Here is a 9,913-nt window from a genome sequence, read left to right on the forward strand (position 1 = left end):
CTTCGTACCCGCCGACGACGTACGGCGGCCATGGTAATGCCAATCCATTTTTATTTTATTTTGATATTATAGCACTTTCGTTTTTATTTGATAAATATTATTTAATCATAAAATAACTAGGTTTAAAAAATTCGTTTCAAAATTCGATGTGACTGGAAATCTTAAAAAGTTTTTGATTTTTTTGGTAATCTTAAACAAGGCCAAGTCAACCTCATACACGTCAACACCTGCTATGGTCTGATGCTACATGCAAATGCACCGGCAAGCGGCAAGCAGCAGCACACTGCAAATGCAACCCGTCAACCGCCACCCACCTGCTGCTCACTCGGATTCGGATGCAGCCGGCACCAGGCAGCATCGATCACTCACTCTTGTTCGTCTCTCGGATTGCAGGCGGGGCGGGTTGCGGACGGCCACTTACCCACTAAGCTTGCCGCAAACTAATTAAGCGGGTTTGTGGCAGTCCACGAGCACAACTGTGACCTTCGTCGTTATTCTGCGGACTCTATGGCTAATACAAGAAACCCGCAAGGCCCGCAAAGCACACTGCTAGTGCTAGGTTTGCCATTGCCGCTACGAGCTCATCTGCAGCATCGCAAGGATTCGCACGGACATGGCAGCGAAGGAGCTAACTAACTCGCCGGCAGCCGCACCTCCGCTTGTGGAGTTCAAATCCTCTGATCTGGTAGCTGCTATTGCTATTGCCGGACAGGACGACCTTGAGAAGATTTATTAAAATCCTCTTATCAGCGGGGTCTGGCCTGCAGCTAGGTGCTCGTGGTCTCGTGGATGTCGCTGATCGCTGCCGTGTGTGGACGGTGAGGTCAGCCGGGGTAGCCGGGGCCTTGCAGCACCCAACACACTACGCAATCGCCACTAGAGAAGATTTAACTCCTCATCCTCCACGCTCACCACCCCAAGCTCCCAGTCGATGGACACCGCCAGGCCAGCGCCAAAACAAGGAGGTGCAGGTTGTCGTGCTGGATATTTGATGAGACAGGACACAACCATTGTTGCGGGTTTTTGCGGGACGTTGCGAGCTTATGCTCTTGTCCAATGGGCTTCGCGGAACAGCACACATGGTGCCGCAAAACTGTTGCAGCTAGTCCACATCTGCCACAAAGCAAGATTTTGCGGGGCAGACATGCGGGTTGCGGTAAAAACCCGCCCCGCCTGCAAGCCGATTCGTCTCCTGTTAGGTGCTGCCTGCAGCAGTCACATATACAGATCCTCATCCGTCATCATCCATCCGTGACAAAAAAAAAATGTCACCAAGGTGCCAACGATCACACCGCCTTCTGCCTAAGAGAGAGAGGCATTGCTGCTTTTGCTGGCTGCTGCTGCTACACATGTGTGCACTAAATAAAAGCATATGCATGCATTGTGGTAGCTAGGGTGCATATATACTTGCAGCCAGTATATATATATATATATATATATATATATATATATATATATATATATATATATATATATATATATATATATATATACGCATGGAAAATGTTACCTGATGACATGTGTGTGTAGTACGTTTCCTTGTAGTTGACGACGACGACGACCATTTTCTTGCTGTTTCCCACGTGCCACTGGAGTGGAGTGCTATTCTAGCATATCAACAACATGTAGTATTTTGGTAGTACTATTTAGCTTGCAGTTGCAGTTGGTGAATAATGGAGGTAGTGAAAGTCCATCATCACTACCATACAAACCAGAGATTTCATGAGAGTGCAAAACACGTCACAAAATATGGTTTTAATCTCACGAAAATAATGCGCGAGGGTACATTTGCAATTGAACTTTAGAAATTCTTCCACTATTTATCGCAAAAAAATCTTTCATGATTTGAGACATAATATTAGTACTACTAACTTATTTGATTTTGTCAAATAAATAAATAGGCTCATTAATTTTCATATACATACATCTTAATACCAATCAGAGTCAGCTATGAAAAGTAGTGACAAACACGACCGACAATTGGAACTGAGATGATACTTGGATGCATGTTTACCGTGTGGACAACATAAATAACAAGAAAAATAACTGAGATCATGGTAATTTCTTATTGGCTTCAAAAATTCATCAATTGTTAGTCACATGGGCACGTCAATAATTAACAACTAATCACATGGATATGTCCTAAAATGTGTGGAGCCAATATTTATAAATTTCTACCACTAGATTTGTAAAGAAATGGATAATCGCATCATCAAACTTCCATTTAGCTAGAAGTAAGAATGGCGTAGCTATGGAAAGTAAGGGTGATGCTATATTTCAGGTCCATGAATCTCAACCGACATATCTTTATAGGATCGATGCTCACACTCTTCTTCTTTGACAAATTTGCAAAAATTCGGTGTTATCATAGCATTTGCTAAGTTCACAAGTTGTCAAACGACATTGTTCATCTTCTTCGTCATACAGGATAAGCCACCACATTCACGCCGCCACTCTAAGCTTGCTCCTATAGTGTTGTCCCAATCATCATGCCATGGCGAACACCTCCTTTATTGGGTAGGATTGCTACTCCCAACCTTTAATTCCCTCTAAGTTCATCATCAATGGAAATACCCTAGCAGTCCCATCCGTGAACCCAATCAAGCATGCATCTATTAGAACATCAAATTATAACTCTCCAAACCTAAGGTTTCATGAGTAGTGGCTGGTCAAAGTATTTGTTAGATACCATGTTGATGACCTATATGACAGGAAAAGAAGAACTGAGATGATAGTGACTGCATATTTACCATGTCAGTGACCTAAACTAACAATAGATAAAAAAATAACTGATATAAGACTTGGATGCATATTTATCATTAGAATCCTATCTAATAACATGAATAAACCCATCAATAGTTAGTCACATGGATGCATCATCAAGCAAAAAAAGGAAAACAATTCTCCAAAACCAAATGACAGTGAACCATTAAGAAGTACTATAAAAAGTAATGGTCAAAGGTATTTGCTAGATGATGTGTTGATCACACAAATGGCAACTAAAAATAATGGAGATACTGTTTGGATGTACATTTACCATGTTAATGACCTAAACAAAATGCAAAAGGAACCAGAATGACACTTGGGCACACATTTATCTAACCATTCCTTACCGGCTTGAATCTATAAACTCTTCAACCATCACTAACATGGATGTATTCATGCATCATCAAGTTAAAAAAGTGAATAATGCTGCAAATTAAAATGACAATGAACAATTAAGAAGTAGCTACGAAAAGTAACAACTAAAATCAACTATAAGTGTAGTTATGAAAAATTTATGGTTATTATCATTTCAATGACCTAAAAACATATGGAAATAACCAAGGTATTATTTGGGCACATCACCTAATTGATGGGCAAAACAAACAAGATGACACCTATTCGACACACATTTATCATCGCCATTCCTTACCGGCTTGAATAAACACATCAACCGTCACTCACAAGGTTCCATCATCAAGTAAAAAGGAGAATAATGCTCCAGAACTGAAGATGAACCATTTAAAAGTAGCTATGAAAATTAATGGCTAAAACCAATATAAGTAGTTATGAAAAGTAAATGTTAAAGTGTTCGTTGATACCATGTCAATGACCTAAACAATAGATAGAAATAACCGAGGTACTATTTGGATGCATGTTTTTCATGTTAATGACCTAAACGACATGCAAAAGGAACCAAGATGATACTTGGGTGCACATTTATCATGACATTCCTCACCATCTTGAATAAACCCATCCACCATGACTCATCAAGTAAAAAGAAAAATAATGATCCAAAACCAATTAAATATAAACTATTAAGAGACACTAATCATACTATTTGTAGCAGGAGCCTGCACTGTATTTAATGGATCACGCATGATCACTTAGATCAAAAAAAATATTTTTTAATCAAACTCTCCTTTTTTATTCTATTTGTTGCAGGAGCAATATGCTATGTTTCATCGAATAAAATATTTTATTAACAACTCATATACTAATCATATTAAGAAATTGTTGTTTAAAGCCATATTAGTAGCTCTGACATATAGTTTATATAGGTTATTACATTAGTTATATTTAAATACTTTAACTAAAATATTTGACACATTTATATTGATAGTATAACTATAACTATGCATATAATTCTTTGATAGTTAAATTCAATCATCTTAAGAAGTGTGGGAGGCCACTGGTGACTAAATTTGGTGATGGAATGACCGAATGAGTAATAATAATATTGGATTAAGGTTGGGAGTGCTAATATTTATGATCATGGAGGAGAGTTTTTACTGCTGCTGGCTGGTTGAATATTTGCCGCCACATGATGAACAAACCGTTAGCCGTGGATGCATGCGTCATCAAGTCGGAAACGTGAACACTCCTCAAAACCCAAACGATGGACAACCGTTAACCCGTCTCCTCCTTCCTGAGTCCTGAGCGAGCAAAAATTAAGAAAATCGCAATTAATTGCCGCTTGGCGCATATAGCTTTCAGCCGGTGTGGCGGTGGCCGTGGGGCCTGTGTGTGTGTGTGTGTGGTGGCCTGGCAGCCGCCGCCGCCGCCCGCCCAAGCAGCCAAGCCACCGCAGGCGAGGCGAGCCGATCGAGTCCGTCGTCTATTTAACCCAACCACCCCTTTGCCCCGGCGTCGCTCAACCCAAACGCAAAGCCAGAAGCAACGACGTCGCGCAAGAAACCAAACCCCACCCGCCTCCACCCGCGCTTAAATGCGCGCCTTTCTTCTTCTTCTTCCTCCGCGTTAAACCCTCCGCCTGTCTCACCCTCATCCCTCGTCGGTTACTCTCTTCCCTTCTCTTCTTCTTACAAAAAGGCAGCGGCTCGTTTCGTTTGCTCTGTCGCTGGCTGCGCCGCCTCCCCACTCTGCCGCCGTCGGTTGCTCCCTCCTGCCCACCGGCTGGCTGGCCGGCCGGCCGACGAGGTCGATCGAGAGAGATCGTCGCGTCGTCGGTTATTACGTACTCTGACTGACGCCGGCCGGGGAGGAGCGAGCAATGCACATTGCGACCTGCGTGTGGCAAGAGAAGGCGGCGGCCGGCGGCATGGGGGGAGCAGCTGTTGGCGGCGGGAAAGGCGTCGGCGGCGAGTGGGGCGCGGCGCGCGGGAGGGTGGTGGCGGCGCTGGGCGTGGCCGGGTGCGCGCTCAACTGCGCCGTGAGCTTCGTGGTGTTCTCGGCGCTGGACGTGCTGGACGTGGTGCTGTGCCTCGTGTACAAGCTGGTGGACTACGCGGTGGACGCGGAGTGGAAGTCCTGCTACTGCGCCGCGGCGGCGGGGTCAGGGGTGCAGGTGGCCACGGCCGCCGCCGCGCCGGGGCCCAAGGTGGTGCGCCTGTCGTCGTCGGCGTCGTCGCCCGCGTCGTCCGCCAAGCTGCAGCTGGAGGACGTGTCGGACACGCTGTACGTGCGGCCGTCGCTGCTCGCCGACGCCACCCGGACCGGCAACGTCGCCATCCACGCGGCGGCGGCGCCAACGCTCACCGTGAGCCCGGCCATCGCGGAGCTGATCCGCGGCAAGATGGACCGGCCACCCCGCCCGCCGCGGCAGGCGCCGTGCTGGTCCGACTGCGACTGCAAGCTCTGCCACTCCTGGAGCGGCACCCCGGCGTCATCCTCCCACCTCTACGTCCACGTCCAGGCTCCGCCGCCGACGGCACCAGAGGCTCCGATAGAGGACGTGGTGTTCATCCACGGGTTCATCTCGTCATCGGTGTTCTGGACGGAGACGGTGTTCCCGGCGTTCAGCGCCGCCGCGCGGTCCAAGTACCGGATGTTCGCCGTGGACCTTCTCGGGTTCGGGCGGAGCCCCAAGCCGTCGGAGTCGCTGTACACGCTGCGGGAGCACGTGGAGATGATCGAGCGCTCCGTGCTCCGCCGCTACCGCCTCGGCTCGTTCCACGTGGTGGCGCACTCCCTCGGCTCCGTCCTCGCCCTCGCCCTCGCCGTCAAGTACCCCGACGCCGTCAAGTCGCTCACCCTCCTCGCGCCGGTGAGTAACGTACGGAGTACATGCGTCGCATGGGCGGCAGTTCGAGTCTGTGTGTCATGTGAGTTGTACAGTAGTCAACAACGGCGCACGACAGGCAGGCAGGCAGGCAGCCAACTGAAACGGCGGCCACTTTATTCAGCTCTGAAACTGTTACTGGTCGGGGAAGACTGACTGACTGACTGACTGACGGAGGTGATCTGGTCGTGGGAACTGGTTGTGCAGCCGTACTTCCCGGTGCCGGAGACGGTGTCGGCGGCGGGCGCGGGGGCGGCGGCGCAGTACGTGATGCGGAAGGTGGCGCCGCGGCGGGTGTGGCCGCCGATCGCGTTCGGGGGATCCATGGCGTGCTGGTACGAGCACGTGAGCCGCACCATCTGCCTCACCATCTGCCGCCAGCACCGCGTCTGGGACCGCCTCTTCAGGATCTTCACCAGGAACAGGTACACACACACACTAGCTATAGCCTTCTCTCATGCTCTGTTTTTGGTTTCCTGCATCTGCATCTCCCAAACCAAACCAAGGCTACGTTCGTTTGCTCAAATTTATCTATCGAATCTTATTCAGCAATGTTTTCCTCTCATATTCTTAATTGTCGCGGCTCTGTTTTGTGCTGCTGTCCCTGGCCTGCCTGCTCGTGCTCGCTCGCTCAGTCAATGGTGTCGTGTCGTGTGGTGTGCCCCAGTGGACTAGTAGTAGTAAGGAGACGACGACAGGACCCCACGGCGACGGCGCACATGAATGGCAACGGCACACACACACACACACAGAGAGCACCAACGGCTCAGCTTTTATTGATTTACGTATTTATTTTACAAATCCTTGGTCACTGAATCTTCTTGTGTTGTTTCGTTTGCGTTTCGCTGGAAGAAAACACACGCACACTGCATGCAAGTTCGTGGTCGGCCACGCTCACAAACAAAGTCACACAACCGAATTGGCGCCAGGCACGACCTTGTCTATCGACGTGGCACGCCACGGCACACAGCTACGTACTACCCCCGTTGCGAATTTCTAGGGGGCTATTTTTTGTGCTGGACCCTGCCGTGCCCGTGCAGTGCAGGTACTCCTGCCTCTGTTCCTGTAGTAGTAGTAGTAGTACTAGCACCTGTGTGGCCGGCCGCAGGCATGCGTCTCATCCATCAATGGTGCCTGAAAATTCTGTTCCCGTGTACCACCTCGCCGCCCGGACGCCGGGCAACATTCGTGTCCTGTGGCTGTGTCCCTCGTAGTCCCTGGGAAGCTAGCTAACTACTACTAGTAGTAGGAGTAGTAGCTTCATCGTCACGGCTACCTCCATTTGCTACTAATCGATCCACCCATAACCACCATAAACATCGGCTGGCTGCCCTTAATTATCCTACTGCACGGCTACAGTACACGCTAAGTAGTACGTAGCCTGTTCAATATTCGAGTCTGTTCCTTTGGCTGAAAAATTATAGCTAAAAATACTATCTGTTAATTTATTATAAGAGAAGAACATCGACGGACAGCGATCCACGCTGATAGCGATATGTATGTGTCCTCGCTGAGGCCTGAGCGCCGTGGACTGACCAGCGTGTAGCGACAGCCCAGCACGGCGGCGACGGCGACCCTTGCCGCGCCGCGCACCCCTAGCTGAATCGGCGGCCCCGTCTTAACTTAACCCCCCGCCGGCCGGACCCCCATCCCCCAATTATTCCCGATTTCTCCCATCCTCCAGGGCTTCTACCGACGCTTGCCCGTGCGCTTGTCGTCGACAGTCGTGCGCAAAGGCTTTTTCGTCTTTTCGACGGAGCCGGCACTGCACGGCCGAGCGAGGAAATGAAGAAATGACCGGAAGTTACGATACCCGGTGGTTGTCTGTCAGTGCCTGTCCTGCCCTGTACTCATATGGTTCAGTGAACAGGACAGAACACTGCCTGCCATTGTCGATCGCCTGATCAGGTTGATTGCAGACTGGGCAGAGAAGGTTCCATCTTCCCTGTGCAAGCCACGACATGCAGCGCCGGGGTACGAAAGCGCTCAATCATGCTTCACACTCCTGTTGCCACTCACAGTCTTGCACACACACCAACACATGGGCCAGAGCAGGCATGTGGCAAGCCGAGTTTACTGCCGGGGTCAGGTCAGGTCAGGTCATGGCCGCCGCCGTGGCCCGCGCGCGTCTCCTTGCTGTGTCTCGTTACTGCTGTCGTGCCGTGCGTGCCATGACTGATAGTAATAAACTGCTCCTGTGGCATGGGTGTACGTACGTTTTGCTTGCAGGGTGCGGACGTTCCTGATCGAGGCGTTCATGTGCCACACGCACAACGCGGCGTGGCACACGCTGCACAACATCATCTGCGGCAGCGCGGGGCGGATGGACGCGTACCTGGACGTGGTGGCGCGGCAGCTCACGTGCAAGGTCGCACTCTTCCACGGCCGCGACGACGAGCTGCTCCCCGTCGACTGCACCCTCGCCGCCGGTGCCAGGGTGCCGCGCGCCCGCGTCACCGTCTACGACCGCAAGGACCACATCACCATCGTCGTCGGACAGGAGAAGCTCTTCGCCGCCGAGCTCGAGGCCATCTGGAAGGCCGACTAGTAGCTAGTAGCTAGTAGTCAGCCCTTCCCTTTGCATGCACGCGTTTGTTTGTTTGCTGCTGCTGGTTTATTTGGTATACTTCAACCTTCATTCATCAGTGCACAGGATGAATGAAGGTTTATTATGGGAGGGAGGGAGGCAAGCAAGCAAGCAAGGTTAACTAATTAGTAATGGGCTGCAGTAAACATCCAATCCAAGATGCAATAACAAGCATGCATGGTACCCTGCAAAAAGATCCAAGTACGTATAATTGTAGGATGGCCGACTGTATCCTGCCTGCCAAGACTTTTCTGCTAGATTTTTTTTTTCTTCTTCTTTTTCTGGTATAAATCAAAGTGTCCTGAATGGATCGTATATGTATACTTATACAAGAAGAGTCCGTCCGTCAGTCAGTGAGTCTGTCTGTATTGATTGTTTGATTGGGACCAATGCAACGAGTTGGTTGCCATCAGCAGCTGCTAGCTTGTCACCAACTCATCAACAACATCAATTGTAACATACAAATGCAGACGTTGTCAAAGCAGAATTTAAAGTAAGCTGCAGAAGTTGGTTTCATTCTCTTCAGATGAGATGCGATGAGATGGACTCGTGTACCATCACACCTATCAAATGAGCTGTGACAGCCACATTTCGCGCGATAGGGACCTGCGCGCTTTGCTCTGCTTTGCTTATACCAACGAAACGAATCATTTGCTCGATCTTCGCACATATATATATGGCGGTGTTCAATGGCGCGAAAGGGACTAATTGTTCCGTCTCATCAATGCCACACCTAATTCTGTGTCTCTGTATCAATTACCATCTATCATCTTATATGTATACTCGAATCTCGATCATGTGTGTTCAGACGTCTTATAGGAATTAGCTAGGATGGGTGATCTCTGATTTCGAGTATACCTAATTCTGTGTCTCTGTATTAGTTACAATCATATATGATACTAGCTAGTTCATGTGTGTTCAGACTTCTTCTACGGATTAATTAGGGTGATCTCTGATTTCGTGTCACCAATCTTTCCTTGTTTTTTTTTTCGAAAGAGCGGCAAAAGCTTTACAGGGCGTTACAATCTTTCCTTATTTTTCACGATTTCATCCCATGCATCTGCATGCCTTCTCAGGGGGTGTTTGGTTGGAAGTGTTAAAATTTAGCATTTTCGTCTTATTTAAAAATTAGTGTTTAATCATGGACCAATTAGGCTTAAAAGATTCGTCTCGCAAATTACTCTCTATCTATGTTTTTAGATAAATAGTCTACATTTAGTATTTTATGTATGTGTCCAAATATTCAATATGACGGACGGTAAACTTTACCAAGAGCAACGCCCTTATTACATCTCCGTCAATTCTTCTTTTGGGGGAATCTC

At 48.6% G+C, this 9,913-nt stretch overlaps 1 protein-coding gene across 1 annotated transcript; it reads left to right on the plus strand.

Moving 5' to 3' along the window:
• LOC8069063 (probable lysophospholipase BODYGUARD 3) lies at positions 4,848–9,107 on the plus strand. The gene is made up of 3 exons (XM_002436368.2): positions 4,848–5,989; positions 6,212–6,429; positions 8,234–9,107. The coding sequence occupies exons 1-3, from the start codon at positions 4,997–4,999 to the stop codon at positions 8,550–8,552; spliced, it is 1,530 nt and encodes a 509-aa protein (XP_002436413.1). The 5' UTR covers positions 4,848–4,996; the 3' UTR covers positions 8,553–9,107.

This window comes from Sorghum bicolor, chromosome 10, assembly GCF_000003195.3.
Source record: "Sorghum bicolor cultivar BTx623 chromosome 10, Sorghum_bicolor_NCBIv3, whole genome shotgun sequence".
In the NCBI taxonomy this organism is placed as follows: Eukaryota; Viridiplantae; Streptophyta; class Magnoliopsida; order Poales; family Poaceae; genus Sorghum; species Sorghum bicolor.